General features: G+C 37.3%; 1 protein-coding gene across 12 annotated transcripts in view; it reads right to left on the bottom strand.

Annotated features, from left to right (window-relative positions):
• Positions 1-25,340, bottom strand: part of MARCHF1 (membrane associated ring-CH-type finger 1) — a 768,319-nt gene that overhangs the window by 124,563 nt on the left and 618,416 nt on the right. For all 12 annotated transcript variants that reach the window (XM_070505020.1, XM_070505012.1, XM_070505015.1 and 9 more), the window contains one exon: positions 20,405-20,455. In XM_070505020.1, the coding sequence (XP_070361121.1) occupies positions 20,405-20,455 (51 nt within the window). The remainder of the gene's footprint in view (positions 1-20,404; positions 20,456-25,340) is intronic.

The following is a 25,340-nucleotide window of genomic DNA, read 5'->3' on the forward strand; positions in this document are numbered from 1 at the left end:
GACTAATGAGTCATGTACTTTGGGCATGAGCATTTGGCATTGTGGTGTGGGATCTGGGCAAGAGGAACGAAGTGTGCAGTGCAGTTGTGAGATGTGGCTATAAATCATCAAGTGTAGTGTTTGGCTCTCAAAACATCCAAATCATTTGAAAGAAGAGAGGATTGAAATTACTTCCCTTCCTGCCAGCGTGCTTTGGGAGAAGGTGAAATGAGAAATCTGGGGCTTTATGTTTATACTTGTATTGAGGATTTCAAAAGATCACTGGATTTTCCATGAATATGTTCCCAGACTTAAACATACCCTAATTGATCATTAACCGGAAGAAATCTCTGGGTGTTTATGCTGATATGTCTATTTTTTCCCACAGACCAGATCACTCTGCCTAGAGCCTACTTCCATTTAGAAAACCCTAGGATACCTCAACTCATATTCTACTCCTGTGTCCTCTTCAGCAATAAGTGGCAGTATCTGCCCCACACATTCATCCTGGTAATAAGACGAAAACCTGAACATCATCCTAGACTCCTCCCTCATTTAGTCCCCAAATGCCAGAGTTTTCAAGTCCTAAATATTTGGCCCTTTAAAGGATATTTCATATTTATCTCCACTTCTTAAACTCCCGTATTTCACTTGGGTCAACTGCACTTGCCTTTTAACTGATCTCTTGCTTTTTGTCTGTCTTTTTCTAAATTGATCAACCTTACTTCCAAAGTGCTCTTACTAAAACTCAGATCTCTTCACCTTATTTTCCTGCTTTAAATCTTTCAATGTCTCCCGTAACTTTCATTGTAAAGCTCTACTCCTTAACTTAGTCCAAGGATCTTATGCGATCAGCTCCCTACTCATCTCACTACAGATAAGTCATTCTCTGTCATTCTTTTAAAAGCAACCATTTGTTACAAACTACTAGTAGTTCTGGAATACGTCATGCTCTTCTGTTTCTCTATGGCTTAGCACAAGTTGTTCCTATCTTCATTTTTTTTCTAACCGTTACTTTACCTTTAAAGCTCAGCTTAGGCTCAACCTACCTAGGAAGTCTTTTTTGGAGCCACAGCCTAATTGGAATTCCTCTTCTTTGTGAAGCTGTAATATCCTCCTTGTTTCTTTATCATAAAACTCAGGACCCTTTTCTGAAGTTGAAGTTGACCAATACTTGCATGTTTGTCAAACCTCATAATCTTTCCTTAGTATCAATCCTCCCTAAACTCTCTGAGGCCGTTGGCTTTCTAGAACACCAGCTTATTTTTAAACATTCTCCTTTTTGATTGCCTGTACTCAGCACTGAGGTTTGTTCCTGTCTCTCTTGCACTTCTTGTGTTCTTCCAGGGCTCCTTGTCCCCCTTCCTCTGTGGAACTAGGGGTGTTTCTCACAACTCTATCATTAGACTTCTGATCTTTTTTTCATACATTTACTCTGGGTGAATATCATTTCCTATATTTAGAGCCACCATCTCTGCGGCATAAAGCCTGAACCTCTGCTCTTAATCCAGACCTGTGCTCCGAGATACTCCACTATGATTTAAAATTCCTTCATAACACTTATCAAAATTTACTGTTAAATAATTGTGTAATTTCATGATTTCTTGAATAACTCATTATGCTATAAATTTCATGGCTTAGCCTTGTATTCCTAGTGCCTGGCACTGTGTCTGATATGTATATATATATATATATATATATATATATAAGATCAATAAATACTCGCTGAATAGATGAATAATAATCAAATGTTATTGGGGCTATGTTAAATGGGACTATTCTTGTTTCACAAACACACCTTAGAACAGGTAAATAGCATATATTAGCCATATATTAAAGGGCCATGCTATTGCGTCTATGTAGGGCTTGGTAAGAGATGGCCCTTGCAAACTAGTTTTGTGACATTTCTAGACCATTAACCATCTTTAGGCTATGTAAAGAAGAAAAGATGGATAGGAAAAAAGTGCTATTCAGTATGGTTGAAAGACTGCTTCCATCTGTCTCAAGTCAAGTAAAGGGAAATTAAGAATTTTCAGACTGGCCTGTATAGTTGTGAAGGTTGTACACTGTCCTCTACTGGTGCCATTCACAGCACAGACATTATAGCTTAGCAAAGTAAAATAATTTTCAGTCAGGCGGTAGTAAAAGATTTTGTTCTAATAAAATCAGTATATATTATGGCAATTTTATGACTGACAGAAGAATAATATCCTGAGTAAGTGGTGCCTTTTTCTACTTTGCACAAAGATGACGTACGGACTGGTGGTAGGCCTGAGTTTGATATTTATCATCTAGATTTTGGAAGCTAGAGATTACTGTCTGTCTCTCATCTAGAATAATTTAAAGATAAGAGACTAACTGATTCTGGCCACTCCTGTGGAGTGAGGAGAGAAAACTAGTTGGAATAAGATGTACTTCCACTGCTAAGGAGCAAGTATTCATGTTTCCTGTGGGTTTAAGTACTCTTGAAAGAAATCAGGTCTTCCTGCTAGGAAAAAGTGACCTCAGTGGCAAAAGTCTGTGTGTATATGTTCTACTTATGATGCCTGGGTAACAAATCATCCCAAAACTTAGTGGCTTAAAATTATGACATTTATTTTGCTCACAAATCTGTAATCTGGACAGGGCTTAGCAAGGACAACTCTCTTTGCTTCACTTGGTGTCAACTGGGGAGGCTTCAAGGCTTGGGGCAGGAATCACAGGCAGCTCACTCAGTCATGTGTCTGCCACTTGGGCTGAGAAGACCCTAACCGCTGAGTCTGGAATAGGTGAGACTCCTTGGGCACTTCTCTCTATCTCATGTGAATTCTTTATGTGATCTCTCCAGCATGGCGGCTTCAGGGCAGCCAGGATTCTTACATTATCATTTCAAAGCTTTCAAGGAGTGTGTCAGGAGAGAGAGAGAGAAGCAGGCAAAAGTTTGACCCAGCTTTAAAAGACATTGTATCACTTCTGGTATGTTCAATTGGTTGACGAAATTACAAAGGTCCACCTAGTTTCAAGGGAAGGAACATAGGGCCTTTCTCTTGAAAGACGAGTATGAATGCCACATTAGAGGAAGAGCACATGGTATGGCATATACATTGGTGTAGCCAGTCAAAGAAGCTCTAGAAGGGCATGAGATCCCAACTGAAAAGTATGTTGCCAATGTTAGTGAGAATTCCAGTTTTGTCAGTCTCTAAATAAAGCTGCTACAGAAGTGCCTCGAAAGAATGTCAGCATTTGGGCACCTGTCACACCGAGGACCTTAATGCCAGGTTATGAGAGCACCACCATTTGTTCTTTTTACCAGGCTAGAATATCTCAACAAGATTCATCTCTCTTTATTTCATCTCTTATTACTAATTTTTAAAGGGTAACTCATTTCTTTATTTTAAATATTAATCATGATCAAAATTTCTTCTTTCCCATTGTCACTAACTTGTCCAGATACTCAACACTCATATCTAGTTTACTGTAATGCATCTGAGCTGAGCATTACTCTCTGCTCCTCCAATCTATCCTACATACTGCTACCAATGTTTCTATTTTTTTCCAGAATTTTATGATACACAAAAGTTGAAAGGATTATGCAGTAATTCCCGTATATAAATATTCAAACTTTTAAAATTTTACTAATTTTACTTTATCACATCTTTATCTATTTATCCACACTTCTATCCACTCACAAATCCATCTTATTTTTATGATTCATGTCAAAGTAAGTTGCATACCACTACATTTCATTCCTAAATAATTCAGAATGAATATCATTAATCAGCACTCCGTATTTGTGTACAATACGTTTTTTAGGTAAAATTTTACATACAGTGAAATGCACACATCTTAAATGCAACATGTGACAAGTTTACAATGCATTATTATTATTTTTTGTGTGTGAGGAAGATTGTCGCTGAGCTAACATCTGTGCCAAGCTTCCTCTATTTTATGTGGGATGCTGCCACAGGGTGGCTCGATGAGTGGTGCTAGGTCTGCCCCCAGGATCTGAACCTGCAAACCCCGGGCCACTGAGGTGGAGCCCACTAACTTAACTTAACCACTACACCACTGGGCCTGCCCCTGCATTATTTTTTTAAGCACCATTTTTATTATGCTCTTCCCCTTCTCAAGAAACCCAAAGCACTTCCTACTGTCTATCAAAAGAAGCCACCCCAAATCATTTCTTAATACAACCACCTTAATCTTCCAATTATTTTTGAAATCACTTCCCTTTCCTTCTATAGTATGAGTCCTATACAGTCTGTGATGGCCATTCACACTTTTGTGTGTGTCACACTGAAAAAAAGTCAGAGAGGAGTGTGGGAGTGGTTTGGCACAATAGACTATGGATGAATAACTCTTGGAGTACAACGCCTAGGTTAAAAATCCAGGCTCTCCCACTAACTTGCAACTTAAGGTAAATTACTTAATCCAAGTTTCAGTTTTCTAATCTTTAAATTGCAAATCGGTCTAAAAAGGTTCCTGTCAGGGGTAGTGATGATATGAGTACAGTACTAACTAGGATGCTTGACACACAGCAGGTGCTCATTAAGTATCCTTATTAACATTAGTAAGACATTGTGAAGTTCCAACTTCAAGAAACTTAAAATCCAATCTTGTATTGTGCTAATAACAAAATAACATTCAATATGAAACAATGCTTTTACCTCAGATATAATATTTCTAAAAAATATAATTTTATTATGTAAATAAGCAGCAAACAAAGCTTCTCTTTATACTTGGGAAAGAAGATCTACATATAAATTATATGTTGTTCTATTTTCTCACTTGGGTTCAGATGTGGGTGAATGAACGTGGCAGGGGATAAAGTAAGTGGAAAGATGGATGGATGGGCCATATTTCTGTTAACATTTTTCTCCAAATCTCCTTCAAATACCCTGAATATATATACTCACTGAACTACCTCTATCATAAGGTCTGATTTTCTGAACACCTACACTGAAAATTTTATCTCCCGGGTTAAGGGTTGAGCTCAGTGTTGGACATACAAATTTTCAATAAATGTTATTATTGTTGTGGTATTTTTCCATTTAGAAACAAAACAAGGCAAGTCAAAGACTCAGTTGGCAGGAGGAAAATGCTTTTTCGTACAGTGTATGCCTATGTAGAAAAGGAATCTGCCATTAAAATTCACTGTGAAAAACCTAGGAATGCAGTAATCAAATGAAATATTTGTGGAACCATTAGATAATTACTACAGTTTTTATTATTTTTAGTCATTTTCTTCTGTTGTCAGAACAAAGACTTTTTACTGAACTCTTCCTTTAGAGGTCTTTCTAAACCATGTACAATTTACCTTGTAGTACAGGGATTAGGGAAGAGCAAATTTGTTATTAGCTTTTTGGCATACATGTTTTGCCTAAGTTTTTAGATGGGAAGGCACGAAAAGTAATTTTAGTATTTTGCTTTCTCTTATAAATAAAATCATCTTGAAATAGTGGAAATGTCAAGTTGGGAATTAAAAAAGCACTTAATATGAAATATAATCACTGAGTGACCCATCTAACAGCCTTTCAAGTTCAATGTACATCCCAAGATGTAGGAAGCTATATTCTTTTCACCTAGCACAGAACAGGTATAAAAGATGCTTGCTGAATAAAAAGCTGAAACACTAGTTTATTGTAGTTTTGTCAGCAAAAATTTTCCTTCCAGCAGACTGAAGGCCTGTGATGAGCCAAAAAGTAATGACTTATTCTATTTTCATTTTTAAAGGTAAAAATAAAAAGTTATTAAGTCTGAGATTTCAGTATGTTTATGGGTTTTAAGAATAGTGGATGTAGAATTCCCTTTATTCATCCTTTTCCTGGTGGCGGCAAGAAAGATGAATTCTCATAATTTTCTCCTTTCGTCACTTCAGCAGAAAGCTGAGATGGAAGACAATGCAAGAGCTTAGTGAATTTCATCTTAAATTGCTGCTATTTATATGTCACTATTCCTTCATAGAGCTTTGATTGTAAATTTCAATGAAATGAGAATCAAATGAGGGAATACATGATGTGTCTCTGTAGTAATTACTGAGATAGAGATTTGACAATTATCCAGTTAATCTGATCAACAAAGACAGCCAAATTGGGTAGTTTAAGTGTCAAAGTGGATTTATTTGGCCTAGTCAATCCAAATTGACTGTGCACATTAATATCACAGCTGCCAACATTCTCCTCACTGTAGGATACATGGAAAGAGCTCAAAAGTAGGGGGCGGTGAAGGACTCTGAAAGGAAAAGAATATTAGGTAATAGCGAGTAACCAAATAGATGTAGTTAGAGAAGCAAAAACAAAAAGCAACAAAAAAACCATGATTCAATTGTAACCTGAAAAAAAGAGAAAAAAAGCCAAGGCAGCAAAAAATTTAAAAAGACAGTTAATATCTAACAATAAAAGAAATAACAGAAAAGGGGAAGGGCAATGAGAGGAGATGTTAGTGTGGTCCTACAGACAACATGTCAACATGTCATCTTTTAATGGTAAAAGTTGATCAAAAACTCTGATTTCTTTGACTTTTAGTGACTTAAACAATGCCTCTTTTATTTACTTGTAGTATTTGAGCTAGAATATGTCCAAGTCCTTGACTGATCAATCTTTACACTTGCTGGCAATAAATGCAGCCCATTGTCATGAGGGAGGAAATCAGCAAAATTAAATTATTTCCTAAAATAAAATAATAGGTGAAAAATTCAAGCATGCAACCATCAAACTCCATGTCAAGTAATATGAATTTAAAGAAATTTTGTATAGTTTATTGAACCTTAAAGATATTCAAAGAATAGAAACACCAATTTGGCTTCGGATCAATTTTTCTTGCACTGAAGTTTTAGTTGAGGAAATCCATAAGGAGAAAGTTATGATTTCCTAGAGTATTAATAGACAGCATTCACTTCTCTTGTTTACACCATCTCCTATCTGCACCTCCCAACATCCCAGAAAACTATTAATTCATGGCTAGTTAGACTTTGAATGTATGCTCCTCTTTCTCTGAGATTCATTACATTGAAATATATGAGTATCTGCAAAAATTAGAAATAACTTGAGTGAAATCAGTTTCACTTAAAATAAATCCCTTCCTTTGGATAAAAAACTACAACTGCAAAGCTGTTTTTTATTTCTGCTCTGTATAAAATAACAGATGATCAGTGGTGAGGGAGGATTTCTCCCCCTGGCACCACAAAACCACATGTTATTCATTCCCTTTCACAATTATTATGGGAACCAAATACTGGTCCACTTTAGTTTTATGATTTAGTCTGGAAAATCTTCCAACATTACTATGGTGTCACAGTCACAACAATTAGAGCTGTGTCTTTAACTCCCTGGGACACGTTCATGATCAATAGTTCTTGATCTTCAATGTTTCTTGTTATGAGAATGTTACCTTCAGTCAAGCAAGGCTGAATAACAGGTGTCAGGATTTAAGAACTTGAAAATTGACATTTTAAGTATTATCACATATTGTCCACATTGAAAATATTTTTCTAGCTATGTTGAAAACATCCAGGCACCATTCACTTACTTCTTTCCACAGAGGAGTTTAACATATTTTCTAGAGAAGCAGTGTTGTCTGATACAAATTTCTCTGATGATGGAAATATTCTGTACCTATGTTGTCCGATATGTCCAATATGGTAACCACTTGTAACTGTTGAGCACTCGATGTAGCCAGTGCAACCAAAGAACTTATTTTTAAATTTTATATAATTGTAATTAATTTAAATTTAGATAGGTACCCATGGCTAATGGCTACCATACTGGATAGCACTGTTCAAGAGTCAATAATCAGCTACTCACTCCTGAAAATTCACCGGTATAGAATATTCTTTTCTACATATCATAAAACAACTCTTTTCTTCTTAACCTGAAGGATACAGACTCTTGGAGAAAGACTTCCCCTTTCATCTGTAGGATGGGTGAGAACTATTCATGTCATTAGACAGACATACAAGACATAAGATATTAAATTAATCTCATGAGTCTATTAATTTATATTATGCTAAAAAAGGAAATTAACAAAATATGCAAGGACAATATTGAAGACCTTAAGTTAAATTGAACTGGTCCATCTGATACATGTTGAGTTAGCCACTGCCACTGTTGCTTAATATATTGCTTGGCACTCTATTTTCCTGCTCTGCCTATTTTCTCCCACTGAGTGGTTGGCATGACATATTTTTCTGAGTTCTTTAGGAGTCTGTACTTGGCTGGGCATTGGATCAGGAGATCTGAGCTGTCAACATATCTAGTGACAGCTAGAGATCTTCAGCTGAGGAGATCCGGGGCATACAGACTAAATGCCAACAGTAATCCCATGCTTTATTGTGTCTAATTCATGAGCCAACCTGCAGCCTTGTTTCTGAATTTCACCTCCACAAACATAGTGTTTATTAACAACTAACTCTGTTTTCAGCTAAAATTACTTTGACTTTGGAATTCCCTGGAAATAAGTCATCTTCTTCTTAAGGGATGCTTAGAGAGCCGATAGAATGCAAATTGATTAAACACTGAAAGACTACATCCATCTACTAAGTGTTGGAGGAGATAAAATGTTATTGATCCTAACTTCTTAGTGGGCGCTCTGTTCAGAGATTTCGTCATGGACAATACTTAAAAGTGAAATTAAAAGCAGACCTGAGATACTATGAAGCCAAATTTTCTTGTTTTAGAGATTAATCCCTTTCCCCACCAACCATCCAAATGTTTGTCACATTAAAGTACATGAATAAAGTACCTCCAACTCTTCCTGTTATCAGAAGGCTGAACAAATTAAATATGGTACTAATGTTGAAAGAAACCACAACCAAATAAAGATTACATAGTTTAAGGACCATATTACCAAAGGAAAAAGTAGAGTGTATTTCAAACCCTCCCATACCTATCATTTGTCAGAATAGACATGAGGCCTCAGACATAATTAATTGGTTAACAAAAGCTAGCTAGTGTTACAGTATCCAAATCAAGATCCCTGCAGGTAGTTGTCCTTTATCACCTTTGGTTGTGGTCACAGAGGTCACCTCAACCAATGATCCATCAGATCAACAGCTTTCCCCATCTGGTCCCCAAGACTAGACCCCCTCAGATCCTCAAAATGCTTTAGTTGAAGGCGTGGCTGACCTGTTGTGATACCCAAAGCTTCCCAAACTTAGGGCTTTTCCTGGTTCTTGAGATGCAGGAGGGTTACTGAGACCCATCCTAGATGAAATTCTGAAAAAAACAAATCCAAAAGCCAAAAACCCTTTTGGCTGGAGATAATAATCCAGAGAAGTATGCAATACTCCTAGAATATATGTTTCATACTGTCAGTGACTTTAGTAGCTCTGATAGCTTTGAATGTCTGGCATCTACAATAATTTCTTACATACAATAAATAGTGGTTCTATAACTATTCAATACATGAGTGAAAAATCATAGATGCTGTCATATTTTGTTTTACAAAAAGTAATAGAGCAGATCAAGCCAGTTTTAGCAAACAAATGAAGCTCATCATCATCTGAAAGACTGATCTTTTATGTGCATTTCTCTATAGATACAGGAAGACATAATTCTCACCTTTGTAAATTTTTCATCTGATGAAAACCATGTATTCTCTCCCAAAAGGCGTCAATATACACACACTCAAATTAATCTAAAATAATTTCAGTTTTTGTTTTCTGGACCCTAAAGCACTCTAGGTAATTTAGAAATCTGGACTTTCTAAAAATATATTAGATGCCCAAGAGCAGTGCTTCCCAAATTATCTTTGGTGAAGGACTAGTTCTCTCTCTCTCTCTCTCCAATCCTTTAAGAACAAATATTAAAAAAATGCAGTTAAAAATGAGCATGTGATTGGATGTCGTAAGAATGTAGAATTGCTATAACTGTTTCTAAACTGCTTAGGACAGATTCCCTGGAAGCAGAGCCTGAGACAAGAATTCTTGTCCAAGCGATTTACTAGGGCAGTTATTTTAGAAACAGGCAGAGGGAAGAAGTTACAAAGCAGGAGCTGCAGAGATAGCCAGAATGTTGTCTTGCCTGGGCCATAGCTTCAGCTGATCCCATACGGAAGCTCTGGCACACAAATTGCACCAAGTGTTAATCCCACCTTGAGGCAAGGGGGTCAGTGCCCTGCTTCCTGTCAAGCGGCCCCTGACCTGCTGAAGTAGGGGAGTATACAGTCTCCCCGGTGAGAAAGTCCCTCTTTGGTCAGTGGCAGGTCCCTGGAGACGGAGCAGCTGTAGCTGTTATCAGCCAACACTCACAGCAGCTGGCTGATGAGATGCTGGTCTGTAGCAGGGATCTGGGAGGGCAATCAACAGCATCCACTCTAGATGACTCCTTGTACCACTCAGATCCACTTGTGATTCACATCATGTTCATTCCACCATGACAAGCTTCTCCAAGATTCTGATTGGTTACAGTTTCTGGAACAACTTACAAGAGGAGGGTAAGTGGGATGAAATATAGCCCCCATTGCTGCATTTGGTTCCAAGGTCATAACTGATACTCATCATCTCCCTTGCTGCACAACCCTTCTAGATTCCTTTCACTGTTTGTCAACTCTTTTGCTGGTCTAGGTAGCCTGCCTGAGGGATCTGAGTCACTGGGTACCATGCCCTTATCAGGCTGTGGTTGCTATACTTGCCCATTTACAGTCACAACAGTACAAGGGAAGGAGCCACCCTGCTATATCACTTGAGGAGCAAACATATTTCTCCCCGTTACCAACATGTAGAATGTTGTCATGAGGATAAGAGTTGATTGCTCCTGCTAGAAATGTAACAGATTTCTTTACTTGCTAGGCTACTAGCAGGAGGAGCTCAAAGTGACCAGGTAGCAGTCATAGCTTACAGTTTAGTGGGACTCTTACTGTGTTCTCAGTGGAAAGGTCCCCTCTGTGAACCAGAATTTATAAATCCACAGAGCCTAAAGTCATGGCTGTGGGAAGCACAATTCCCCAAGTGGATCACTGGGAGTAGGGTGATAACTGGTGAGCCAGGTAACTCCTACCTCTACTCCTTAGTTCCCCCTAAGCATTCAACCAATAAGAGGCAAAGCACCATTTAATGGCTGTTGGTTTAAAAACCATTCTGCATCCTGTAAGACAGTGCCCCATTCTCCCAGGACATCTTTTCTAAGCGGATACCTCTGATGCATCTTCAAAAGGCTATATAATTGCTGTATTAGGCTGGGAGCATCTGGCTGATAAGGTAGGTGTTAAGACCTGTGGATTCCATGGCTACACTTCCACCGCCACACCTTTTTGCTATAAAATGAATCCCTGAGTCTAGATGATGTTAGGCAGAATTCTCAGCTGTTGGTGGTGGCTGAAAGCTGTCACATGAGGCACGGGTCAGGACTAGAGAGAGGGAGTGAAGCAGTCACCTCAGGTACATAATGTAAGGGGACACCAAAAAACTCAGTAATCAAGAGAAAATATTTTAAAGCAATATTTTTAAAAGATCAAAATTAATGCAAAAAATCCATGATGAACAAATATCAAAAATTTAAGTAAATACAAAATCAGTATTATAGATTTTTTGTTTTGCCTCTGGCTGCATATGGCCTGATATAGCACTGACCCTGTTTTTATTTAAAATTTTGACATTTTATTTATCATGGAGTTTTTGCATGACATTTGAAACAAAATATTGCATCAAAATTTATCTTGATTACTGAATTTTTTGGTACCTCCTTAAATTTTGTGTCTGAGCCCAGTGCTTCACTTACTCCACCCTAGGTCTGGCCTGACATGAGAGGCAAACCCAAACTGGATGGAATATGATGCAATCAAGTTGCTGTTAAGTAGCTGCTTGGTCCTCTTCATAAATGGTACTAAACTGGGGCGCTCAACATCAGTCTGTGCTTCTGACAGGTCAGGTATTCATTGAACAGTGGAGGTAGCTAGATCACCTTTGGTAAGAAAGAGACTATGGTATTGATGCCCATGCATAGCATCCTTCTCTGCCACCATGGCTACTCCACGTATGGACCCTGGTACAGGAATGGAGGTGCTTAGGAGAGAGCCTACTGGATAGGTCATCCTTTCCACCTGATTATTTAGTGCCTCTTCTGCAATAGATGCTTTTTGGTGGGTATTAAAGTGTGATTAAAAAAAATGCTCACATGTTATGTATCCAAGGTGAAAGACTGCCGTTTGACTTAGGGAACATCTCTGGAGAGGGAGGCAGCTGGTGAATTACCTGAAAACATTCAGAGAAGGTGGGAGAAGGTGGCTGGTTTTGAGCAACTGGGTGGGGCATCAATTACATCTATTATAAACACTTATACCTTCTATCTATCTTGAGGGTATTGGCGGCAATGAGTTCATGGACTGGCCTGGTCCAAAGATCACTGCTCTATACATCCACAGATTCCATGTTGAGAGCCTGTGTTCTAAAACCAACAAAACAAAATAGGCACCATTCAGTCAACACATATTCACTGAGTGTATATCACGTATCGGTCACTTTTCTGGGTGCTGAGGAAGCACTGAACAAAGAAAGTTCTTGTTCTCATAGAGTTTGAATTAAACGACTAAGAAAATACATAATTTTGCAGATTATAATAAAATCCATAAATAAAAATACAGCAGGAAGGGCGATATCAGTCCTCACTGATAAGGTGGTATCTGAGTAGAAATGTAACAAAATCATGGAAGCCAATCCTGCAGATTTCTGGGGGAAAAGCATTCGTGCAGCAGGAGCATGGAGGCAAAGGCCCTGAAGCAAAAGCGTCTGTTTGAGGAACAGCAAGAGGTCAGTGTGTTTGGAGCTGAGTGACTAGGAGGAAGAACGATAAGAAATACAATTTGAGAGAGAACGCAGGGCCAGCTTGTGGCTTCCCGGTCAATATAAGGATTTATGTTTTACTCTGAGAGCTATAGGAAACCATTGGAGGGTTGAAACAGGAGCAAGACACTATCTGACTTATGTTTGAAAAGGATCATTTTGGCTGTTGTGTAAAAAAATAGAATTAAAAAGATATGAAAGTGATTGTTTTCCTCATGTCCCCATTTAATTTCTCAGTCTGTTTTCTGCAGAAAGCTGGTGGGTCAGGTAAATGGCAGTAGACTTTGGCCAATGTGACCAAGTAGTGGTTCTACTGCAGCTGCTGTGCCGCAGTGATGTCCTTATCGGAGCAGATCAACACAATATTTGGCATGTGGTATGAAGCTATTACCCTAGTCATGTGTTCTTTTCAATATTCATCATAAATGAGCATCAAAAGAAGTTTGCACTCACCTAGCATGAACATCAGTATACATTCCTGGTCCTGCCCCAGGGATATGTCACAATATAGACTGGAGGGGACCTTGATTGTCTGACAATTGTCAAACATCAGATTAGTCCATTGTATTAACGATATCCTGTTAATTAGATCTAATGAGCAGGAAAGGCCAATAATCTGAGTGCCTTCTTAGGACATGTGTGCTCCTGAGTGCAGGAGAAAAATCCTACAAATGTTCAGGAGCTGGCCAAATCAGAGAAAATGTAAGGGCTCCCACTGTGTTGTGCAGGTCAATACACTCCCTTTAGAGTGAAGGACAAATTTTTCATTTTACCTTACTATTAAGAAAGACCCGGAATGCTGGTAGGATTCTGGGTTTTAGAGGCAGAAAAAAAATCACTCTTTGGAATAATACTCAGACCTTTTATCAGATGACTCAGAAGGCTACTAGTTTTGAGTGGGGCCTAGAATAAGAGAAGGTTCTATAGAAGTTCCAGCTACAATACAAGCAACTTTGATGCCAGAGCCATAATCAGTGGCAAATGTCATACTATTAGAGGTACTGTAGTAAATAGGAATGCAATGTGGCTTCTCTGTCAAGCCTCAAATGGAGAATTGCAGTGAAAACTCTAGTGTTCTAGATACTGTTCCATACTGTTCCAGCAGAGTTCTCTTCATCATTTGGACAACAGCTCCTCGTATGCTACTTGGCTCTAGAAAGACTGGAAGGGCTGACCATGGACATCAGTTGACTGTGTGACTGGACCACGTGACCCGCATGAGCTTGATAACAAAAGTTAAATTGTCTGGTAAGAAGAGCAGCAATTCACCGAACAATTGGACTTGCCCATTAGGGGGAGATAGGGTTGCTGCTACATAATGAGGAAGGAAGAAACATTTTAAAACTTGAGGGATCCACTGCAGCAGTTTTTTTGTTTATCCACAACCAGGTTTAACTTCAAATGGTTGATTACAGCAACCAGAGCGTGTTAAGGGCATGGTAATCAGGATTGGAAGTCAGAGACACCTCGCCAGTAAGCCACCTAGTCTAACAGAACTGATAATCAAGAATGAGGGAGATTTGGAGTGAGCGGTAGAAGATGATGAATCAGTTACAGCTTCAGCAGCTGCCATAGCAAGAGCTCATTCTACTAACCTGTGTCTTTGAGTTGTTTCCTCTGAAATTGTGACCAATCATCTTCTATAAATATCCATGACAGAATGGAATGAGTTCATATGGATCTGAGTGGTGCAACGGATGGGCCATAGCAGATGCTGCCAGTGTTCTGCCAAGATCCAGTCTGGCCCCTTTCACCGTTTCAGTACATGGCTCCCTCAGCATCTGGGTACTTTTGTTTCTAAAGTCCTGCACCTATGATTCTCTATGATTCTCTTTGGAAAATCGTCTTTGGCTTCTTAGACAGCTTTAACTGCATGTGAAGAGAGTTGAAGTGCCCAGAAGTTTCCCTCCTTCTTAGCTACCCTGAGCCAGTGAATGGCTGGTGTGGGAGGATGAAAGCCCTGTTTCCATGCCTCAAGTGGGGACAATCTCAGGTTCCTTTTATACTGCAGACTCCCCTTGCGGGTTCAGGAGAAACTTCTTGACTTCTTCCTCTTGCCTGTCCTGCTTCTCCTACTTCTTTAATGGCTTTTCCTGGGAACACTCCCATCGTAAATCACTGCAAAAAATTCTCATCTAGGGATCTGCTTCCGGGAAACCTGACCTAAGACAGATTCCTAGTACACATTTATGTGGAAAATTTGAGTAAGATATTTGAGTCTGGAATTCATGGCAGAAACCTGGGTGGGAAGTATCTATGTGAGAGTTGTTGGTGCATTGATTCTATATAGTCATGAGACCTAAGGAGTGAGTGTATATAAAGAAAAAGCCTCAGGATGTAAGTAGGTCTCAGGCTGTCTTAATCTTCCATCACCACCTTTCCTAATTCAACTCAAGTTGTACTCATTTACTCAGCTTTGGTCTCAGGACAGACTCTGACTCAGGCTCTATGACAGTTCTCAAATTAGTCCACCTCATTTCTAGTTGTTTCCTAATTCTACACCCCATTTTACTTCATCAACCTATCAAACTTACCCCCTAAAGGTATGTAGTCTGAGGGTATTGCTGATTTATAGGTCCCTTGTATAAGCAAACCAAGATGGATCTCTCAATAAATCAGAACATTTCAACACCTGTTCAGAGATGTAAATGCTTGGCTCAGGTTCAGCTGAAAGAGTTCCCAGTAGATTTACATTTGGGAACACTTTCACCTTGACCTTGCTAGAAAATAAGTTGCAATTTAAAGGCAAATCTGGCAAAATATGGAGAGATGAAGATTTACAAAAGTTAAATTCAAGGTATGTGTTTGATCAAAAGAAAACACTTATCTAAAATGCTGTAATTCATAGAATACCTTATACATAGTACATTCTTAAAAAATGTTTGTTGAATAAACTGTATTGGCTATACCAGCCATCTTCATTTATTGCAGAATAAACTAGGGTACACAGACAAGAGAAAGCTTTAGGAATAATATTTTATATACTATATACCATCTTTGCCTTAACGTTATATATATTTCAAGGTAGACAGCAACTGAACAGTTTAGATGAAGCTTTGTCAAGCAAATAAAGTCCCTGGAATGTAATAGGAAATGATGGAAACTAACTGAAATATCATTTTGTTAACACAGTGGCTTTTGAATTTGTTTTCATAAGTAGATTAGGTTTTGTGAGCTGCTTCCTACATAGACCAAAAAGCATAAAGTGTTTTGTTTAGAAGAAAATTCTAGATGTTGATTTGAATTGAGAGTACAAGGCCTTCTTTCCTTTTGACAGTTTGCTTTTGAAAGATTTTTCTTGTGAAATACATAATATACTGTTGCTACTTGAATATAATGATCCCTCACCCCAGAAGAAATAAAAGTAAGGCCAAATTTAGCTAATTTTGCATCTTGAGGAACCTATTTGTGAGCCATACAAAAAGCAGCAACAAGCACTAATATCAAAGGCACTTTTTCAAAAAATAAAAAAGTGATGGATAAATGAATGCTGCTGTGTTCACACTGAAGATATTTCGACCATCTCACATACATTACTTTAAACCTATATAGCTTCTCCATAGCTTTTAGATCAACTTTAACATCCAAGGCACACAAATTTTATTAGAATAAGAAAACAAAAGAGAACCATAGGTCTAACTGGCTTATATGTCCTCAAACAAACTAGAAACATAAACTAATAAAAAATTAAAAGTTGGGAAGACCAGAAAACTCAAAGTATAATTGCAATTGAACAAATAGAGTAAAAAGATTCAGAGGTACAGATCTAGGAGAAAATTTATGTTCATTAACAATTCAACACTTGTTATTTATGCCACATTTGGGTATGTCATATCCACAACAGCAAGATCATGTTTCTACAATCCTGAAGAGCAAAAATAATAGCATTCAGTTTCATACATATTTGCTAAAAACCTCTCAAGGATCTTGGTGGGTTCTAAATCCATCTGTGTTTCCAAGCCAAATAACACTTGTCTACTGGACTAAAGAGAATGTATCTTATTATTCAAAATTCCATCTCAAAGTCCCCTAAAAACTATTTTATATACCTTTTTCCTTATAATCCATGTTTCCTAGCTTCCACGCCTTGTACTGATATCCCTTTAAACATATTTTCCTGGCAGTTGATTATGTTACACCCACTCTTCAAGTCCCTGTTTGTATACCATTCTTCCAAGAAGCCTTCTCTGATGCTATCCTATCCTCACCAAATAGAAGTCATCACTCTCTGTCTATACTTTTTGACTAGTACACCAAGGGTTCCCACGACCATGCCCAGGTTCAGTGATTTTCTAGGACAGCTCACAGGACTGAGCTTATGGTCATACTCATAGCTACGATTTATTTCAGTGAAAGGAAACAAAGCAAAATCAGCAAAGGGAAAAGACACATGGGGTGAAGTCCAGAGGAAACCAGGAGCAAACTTCCAAACTTGCAAAAGTTTACTCCCAGTGAGTATAGGATATGCTTAATTCCTGCAGCAATGAGTCGTGGCAACAGATGTGAAGTGCTGTCTAGCAGGGAAACTCATTAGAGACTCAATGCCCAAAGTTTTTATTGGAGTTGGTCATACAGGTACCCGCTGTCTAGGATGTTACCAAAATTCCAGACTCCCACAAGGAAAGCAGGTATTTATGATAAACCATATTGTTTGCACAGTTTAGGCACAATGAACCATTCCTATCAGTTAGGGTGGGACTCCACTCCTGAACCCAAGTTCTCAGATGCCAGCCAAGGGCCAACCTTGCCAGTAGGACTTTCTAAGGATAAGAGTCTCAGGCTTGTTTTGTTATCTTTTGTGCACAGAGAGTTATACAATTCTACTTAATTTACGTATATATTATATGTATATGTTGTATCTCAACTCCTTTACTCTAAGTTCTGCTGTGTCATTCTGGATAGAGTCCTCTGTAGTAGCTGTGATTTTCCTGTATCAAAAGATTGGGGATGGTACCAACTTGATAAAAATTAAGGAAGACGCCCGTTATGAGTAATGCTGCTATTGACTTAACTTATTATTGTTAAATATACATACACTTTTTAAGGAAACGGGAATATGCAGTATTTTTGTTTTCAGTAAAATTGCGTCAGATCACTTACATTTCACTTAATCCTGTCCAGTCTGTTATCTATTCTTATTCCACTCAGGAAACAATGCATATATTATAAGCCATGTCTCAGATTCACTTGCTGGCAAAGATTTACTGAGCACTTATTTGCTGCTGTCACTGAGATATAAATTAAGAGCCCCTTAATAAGAATAGTGAATGCCAGGCGCTGTTCTAAGCACCACTCAGAGAGGTGGATAAGTGTTAGCTAGTCTCCTTTCACACACAGAGTCACTAAGAAAGTTAAACAACCCTCCTAAGCAGTTACTGTGGAATGCATGCTCTTAACTACTCTGTTATACTGATGATCACACCCTTGAAAAGCTCACAGTCTTTTTTTTGACATAAAAATTATTTTGACAAAAGTAGAGAAAAAATATCCTTGTTCCACTGTAATGTTTTCTTCACCACTCTAAAAGGTAAAGGACTCAAACATTGCCAGATTTTCCCATTTCGTACTTGGTAAGTTACATGGTCTTAATGAAGAGTTTATCACTTTGTAATTAATGACAAAGTAGTGAGGCCTCAACCATGTATTTAGCATTTGTGACTGTCATTCTGAACATAAATAAAAGGAAAGTTATATTGGCTTAACTAAAAGGAAAGTTATATTTTATCTCTACGGGTGGGTGATTGTTGAGTTTTTGCTATTTTAAAATTAGAGTGACTGTTTAAGAAGAGAGCTTCTCATTTTTCTCTGAACATAATGAATTTTATCATTAATTATCTCCCACACAGGGATGCAATTAATACTATCAGAGCCTGAAAGAACTCACAGAAGGGAAACTACACTCCTGACGTTTTTATTTCTTAAAGAATAAATTAAAAGGCTAAAAGTTATAAACAGGCTGCATTATGTCAAACTCAAACAGCCGCTTGGAAATGCAGATAAGATTTCACCCCCAGATCATGAAACAATATTTGATGTGACAAAAGAGTTGTGAGAACTGTTTACAAGTCTCTAGGTCAACATTAACATCCACCTTCAGAATGATGACAATGTTCTGCAGGTGCAGGCAAGGCTCTTCATGGTGTGACTAAGATGACAGACATTTGAAAGGTATTGCTTTAATTTACAACTACTTCAGAAAACCTTCAAGTGACTGATATCATCACCACCGTGTCACAGAGGAGACAACTGTGTCTCAGGGAGGTTAAGTGAATGTCTCATGGCCAAATAAGTGAGAAGTGACAGAGCAGCAACCTACACTCAGATCCTCTCCTGCAAAGTTAGTGTCCTTAACCGCTAAGCCACATACCTATGAAGGTACCCAGATTTGAACGTAATTAGAAATGTTCAGTACTAAGTACTGAGATACAATTCTCTATGGGTCTCTTGCATCTCTGCATGTCTGGTAAGCAGAAACGTTGACTGCTTTTGCTCTGCACTATCGTTTTAAGGATGTGTGTATAGTGCACAGCGTAGATGATATTGTCTCCCTATGGAGCAAAGGACAGGTGTGCTTACTGTCTATCAAAAATATTAGGGTTTCCTAAGAGTACGGTTCCACTCCTGTAACCAACGCAGTGTGTTTGCAGGTGTCACCTGATGGTCTTGGCTTTGTCTCATAAGAGATGGCCTCAGGAAATCAGCTTAAGAAAATGCTGATACTCTAGCTGCTGATATTTTTCAATGAGTAATAAGGTCTTTTGTTTCTGAAAACAAAACAAAAACTTCTCTAAACTGGAAGTGGATCTATGTTCTGTAATGCCTATAGTTTATTACTATTTGGGGGGGGGCGCCCTCTTGAAGGAAAATAATGTAAAATGACAAATACAAAATTAAGTTCTGGGCTGTGGAAGGGTGCTGGCATCGAGGAGCCCTGTAACAGAAGTTTTATTCATGGTACATCCATCTTTGTCTGAATTATATTTTTGGAAGTCATAATTTTCCAATTTGACAAATGGTTCTAAATGACTTTTCTCTCCCCAAGCACCAAGTCTATACATTGCATAGTGTGTCATTTTAGGTAATGGCTCTCAATTTCTGTTTTCTAGGCAAAATAAAAATCTAGAGTATCTCTCCCATGTTATAATCTTTTCAACACTCTGGTGTCTTGCTGGATTTACAGACAGTCTGGGGAGTATTTTGTTTTCTTTATCCATTGACTCTATAAAGTAAATATGTCCAAATTGATGTCTTAAATTAAGTTGATTTCTAAAACCTGTCCTGGTTAAATTCTAGCATAGTTCAGCGCAAACACCTGAAAAAATTGAATTCATGGAAATTGTACCATGAATGTTGATATACTTTCAATTTGTGTATGTGGCAGTGCTATGATGCTTGCAATGAGAGAAAAAACACACTTTGCATGACACTTTGAAAGGAGCAAATTATCTTTTGCGTACAGCATTCAAGAGGAAAAAAAAATCTCATTTTTGCTGTGTAAAATCATGTCTTTTTATCACAGTAAAAGTTTAAAATTGTTAAAACCATTAACAAGTCATATTTGTGTATTGTTCATAAATAATAATTACAGGTTAAACATTATAAAATATTTACTTGAACTCATAAAATGTAGAACACAATAAACAATTAAGAAAATGAATACAGTTCACCTACTTTTGAAATATTACTTGATCGACTTGCAGATCGCCCTGGGGATTTGTCATTCTGAAAAATAAAATTAGAGACATTGATTAAAAATATAGCAATAGTCTTTACTGCTGAGAAAAGAAAGCACAGCACAGGCCAACGTGTAAATGCTCTCCATAATATTGTTCTGACTGATTGACGTACAAATTGCTTACAGAGGATGGCTTTGTCTTACCGAATTTTATTTTTCTAGTACATGTCAGTGTCCTTTTGAAAATGTTGCAATTAACATCAGGGTATATATCAGTCTAGGAGTATTTATTTCCAGGAAATGCTTATTTCTCTAGAAAAATGTATGTGGTTCCTTTGAAATAAAATTAGAAATGGAAATACAGCCAATTATTTCCCCTTTTGCTACCAGGAAATTCTGAGTAAATTCTGGTTCTCAGTATCAGTAAATATTGCATACCAGGTACGTGGTATGTAATCTAACTCATGTTTTTCTGAACTAAGCATTTTATTGGCCTATTCTGTTATTTTACTTTTAAAAGTTTAAAAATTTAAAAGGAACTTTTAAAATTTAAAACATTTAATTGTTTAAATTAAAAATACGTTTTAGCACAACCAGAAGGACCTACAAGTAGAATATACAACTATGTACTGGGGGACTTTGGGAAGAAGAAAAAAAAAGGAAGATTGGCAACAGATGTTAGCTCAGGTGGTAATCTTCAAAAACAAAAATACTTTTTAAATTATTTTAAAATTTAAAACAAAAATAAGTTTCAAAAAAATTATACACACATTTCTTGCCTCTTAAAGAATTTCCAATTTCGCAGAAAAAAAGCATGCAACAAAGCTTTTGAATAGATGCTTTTTAAAAAAGTCGTACAATTTTAAAGTAGAAAGGGACGTCGCGGAGTGGCGCCCCCTCGTTGGAAGCCCCGAGGCCTTCTGTTCCCGGCAATCATAGCGCTGGGGCCCATGCCAGGGTTGGCCCGAGGCCTTCTGTCTAGTCTCGTCTGCTTGCTCTTTCCACTCTGCCAATTATCTTTCGGTGGATAGTTGACTGACAAATCAGAACGCATGGGTATTATAAATTTTATATGCACCAAGAGATCATAGTACACCTTTTCTTCTGTAGAGAAAATGTTGGAAGAACCTGTTCTAGAGACCAAAATTTGTGAAGGATCTGAATTAACATCGCCACTGAAATACTTTAGGACTCTTTTTTTTTCAAATTTTTTGAGCATCTGCACTCAGCACTGAAGTGGACCTGAGTAGACAACTACGATGCGTTTTGACAGAGGTCATTTTTGAGAACTAAGTTGTTATAACAACCTGCGAGTCTGAAATTGCCCCAAGATGACTGCTTGAGACAGTTTCGGAAACACAGTGATGACAGGCTATGACAAATGTGTTCTTGTGAAAAAACAGTAGCTGCATTCACTGCAAACTGTCACTGTGTCATGCACAGGCTTGCAGATATTCCAGCTGAATAGTACTTTTTCCTTCACATGCAACATCCATCTCACACAACCCCTGATGTCACTGTGGAGATGTTATTACAGACTGAGATGAGTCACACCAATACGATTAGTTACACCTCATAATGGCCTCATGATTCCTCTGGAGATTAATATATATGCTACCCACAAACATTTTTCCTTGCTTAGCTTTCTCTGGTGATGGAGAGAGGTACTTTTCTACTGACATCTCAACCCTTCTTCTAGAGACTAGAAAACAAAACTAATCTATCTTTCCCTCTCAGTGAAATTCAGGACTTTTGACACACTATTGCATAGGACACAAGTAAATAAGCCACATAACATAATAGGCTTTGGGGGCAGTTTTGTTGTGGTGATTGTTTAGTTATGCTTTCTCTATTAACATCGTATTTGAGAACATGATTAAGGAGCTAGAATTGAAATGTCTTTCAGCAAGAACCAAGAAGTACTATAGAAATTCAATTTGGCACCAGATTACTTAATTTTTCAAACCAAATAGGACTTTGTGGTGTTTTCAGATAAAAACAAGGAGGAGAGTTAGGTTCTCTCCACAACTACGAATGAGTCCAGCACAGGGTTATAATAAGCAGAAAATTCCCATGCTCTTCACCAGCATCTCCAAGCTAACAAGGAGGAGGCATCTGCTTGACTATTTGGTACTTCAAGAGATCTTTTAATTTGAAATCCATTGGTTCCACTTTCTCCTAATACAAGGTTAAGCATTGAAAAAATAAACAAGCTAAGGCAAAGGTTAACGATTTTGCTATGGCTAAATTCTCTACTGTTTCTATTCCAGCTGACATATGGGAACAGAGCGGTGCACACTATTGCTGTGCTGGCAGTGATGTAGGGCCAGAGATTGACTTGCAACTGGACCTGTGGTAGTGTACTAGTTCTAGCAGGAGTGTATTGTTTGACATTCCAGGACTTCAATTTCCTCCCTGTAAAATGGGAAGATAATATCTTGGGGATTGTTTTAAGGACCAAATGAATTATAAATGAAAACATTTTATGGACTGTAAGGTTATATAATATTTCCATTATTATTCACAGGTAGAGGAAACACCCAAAGAGCTCCCTCAAAAATCACAATGATCATCACAGGTTACCAGATTCGTAATTTTAACACAAACATTTTAGTTTCTCTGCCCTGCAATGCTGTCTCTGTTGCGGATTAGATTCTGGCACATAAAATTTAAGAATGAAAAATCAGATTTTTCTGTACCCACAGTTTGGTCTGCTTTACCTTTGAAGCAAAGCACCAGAGCACTTTCTCTCCTGGAACACTTCCAAAGCAATCTGTGCAATTTACTGCTAATTAATTGGGTGGCTTGTCCCATTACTATTGAAATGACATATTCTTCTTTGTAGATTAGTCAAATACGGTTGTCATACCTCATTATGATCACTTTAAATTCTTTACTTTACATTAAATAGAAGCTGTCTTGGAATCTCACATAACTTACTGGTACCCAAATTTTAGTGACCTTGTAGGTCACTAAAAGTTGGAACCAACAAGAGTTCCAGACAAGTCTTCATGAAAAACATGGGATCATCAAGCAGTAATCTTAATGATCTATCTTAGCAGATCACTCACAGTACTCAGAGGAAGAGACTTCTAGTTCCATAAGTGCTTTTTAATACCTTCAAGAAACTTCTAATTTTTGGCTTGATGTGAATGTACCTGATATTGTTAGTTTTATTTTGTGATTATTATTATTCATAAAATAATCATTTTTAAAATTTGATCTTACTTAACATGGTTGGATTTCTATTTCTAGTAAGAAAAAATAATTACTAAATGAGAAAATCATTACTAAATTGTTTTAACATAGTTTTGATGTTATAATCCAAGGAAAGGGACATAGTTCTTTGAAAAAGGAATGGTCCATGTTAAAGAATACACAATATGGCTTGACATGTATGTATCTACATATGAATTCTCTCTGTATTATACCATTGATCATAAGAGGGCAGTAAGGAACCTTGAAGGAGGGTTTTTTTTTTTACGTAAACTGAAGGAAAAAGCTAATTGTTCCTGAGTGAAGAAACCAGAATAAGATAATCTCATGCAGACCACTGATAATGACGCTATTCTGTAGTGTTTTGCCTTTGTTGCTGCCTGCACCTCCTGCCTCCCCCCTACCCCCGTCCTCACCCCCTGGGCTAAAAGTCAAGAGTATTTGAAAGGGAAAAAAAAATAAATTAATTTTGAGGGTCATCTGCAGAATTCTAAGTAGACAATGGAACTATTTTTGCTAGGTTAATTAAAGCTTGGAATAGAAGACAAGTCTTTCAAAGCAATGTGGTTTATAAGCAGAAAAAAAACAAAGACATAGAGAAACTGAATAATGCAATAAAAACTTGATTAATAGATGTATAAAAAAATCTCATGTTCATTAAATGAAAAATGCTCTTTTTAATGTCTATGAAACATTTAAAATTTTTTGGCCTCAAATAATACCTTAACAAAAGTCTTCAAGTAGAGACTTTCCAGGGCACTTCTTTTGATATTGAGCCAATAAAATTAGAAATAAAAATTTGAAATGTGACTAATAAATCTTAATCACTTGAAAATTAATTAAAACATTTTCTTTTTTTAGATTTTTTCCTTTTTCTCCCCAAAGCCCCCAGGTACATAGTTGTATACTCTTCATTGTGGGTCCTTCTAATTGTGGCATGTGGGACGCTGCCTCAGTGTGGTTTGATGAGCAGTACCATGTCCACACCCAGGATTCGAACCAGTGAAACACTGGGCCACCTACAGCAGAGCGCACGAACTTAACCACTCGGCCACGGGGCCTGCCCTGAATTAAAACATTTTTTGATAATGCTTGGTCTAAAGAAATGAAAACTTTCTGGAAAATTATAGTCAGAAACTAGAAAATATCATACTAAGACATAGAGAATGCAGCAAAAGCTATATCCAGATAAAAATTTATAACTATAAATGCCTTCATTATTAAAGAACACAGTAAAAAATACAAAATAAAATAAAAGAACGTACTAAAAAGAAAATAATAAAATATAAAAGCTAAAACATTAAATGAATATAAATAAGAAGGATAAAAAAATGTTTTCTTATAGCAAGTCCTTGAAAATAATTACAAAATAGATGAATTGCCTATAAGACTTATTATGGGAAAGAGAGAGCAGAAATACATAAGAAATGAGAAGGGATGCACAACCAGACACACAGAAAAGACTAGAAAAATTGGAAAAGAATGCTACATGTAATATCGTCTCAATGAATTTGAAAACCTAGAGGAAATCAATTATATTCTAGCAAAGTAAAAGTTGCCAGAACTTGTTCAAGAAGAGGAAAACTTAAATAATTAATTAACAAAGAAGAGATTGGATAATAAATGTCTCTATGCCCTAAAAAGGATAAGGGTATAATGATTTCATAACTGAATTGCATATTACTCTTAAAGAACATATAATTCCAAATTTACTTG

The sequence above is a fragment of the Equus asinus genome, chromosome 3 (assembly GCF_041296235.1).
Source record: "Equus asinus isolate D_3611 breed Donkey chromosome 3, EquAss-T2T_v2, whole genome shotgun sequence".
NCBI classification, from domain to species: Eukaryota; Metazoa; Chordata; class Mammalia; order Perissodactyla; family Equidae; genus Equus; species Equus asinus.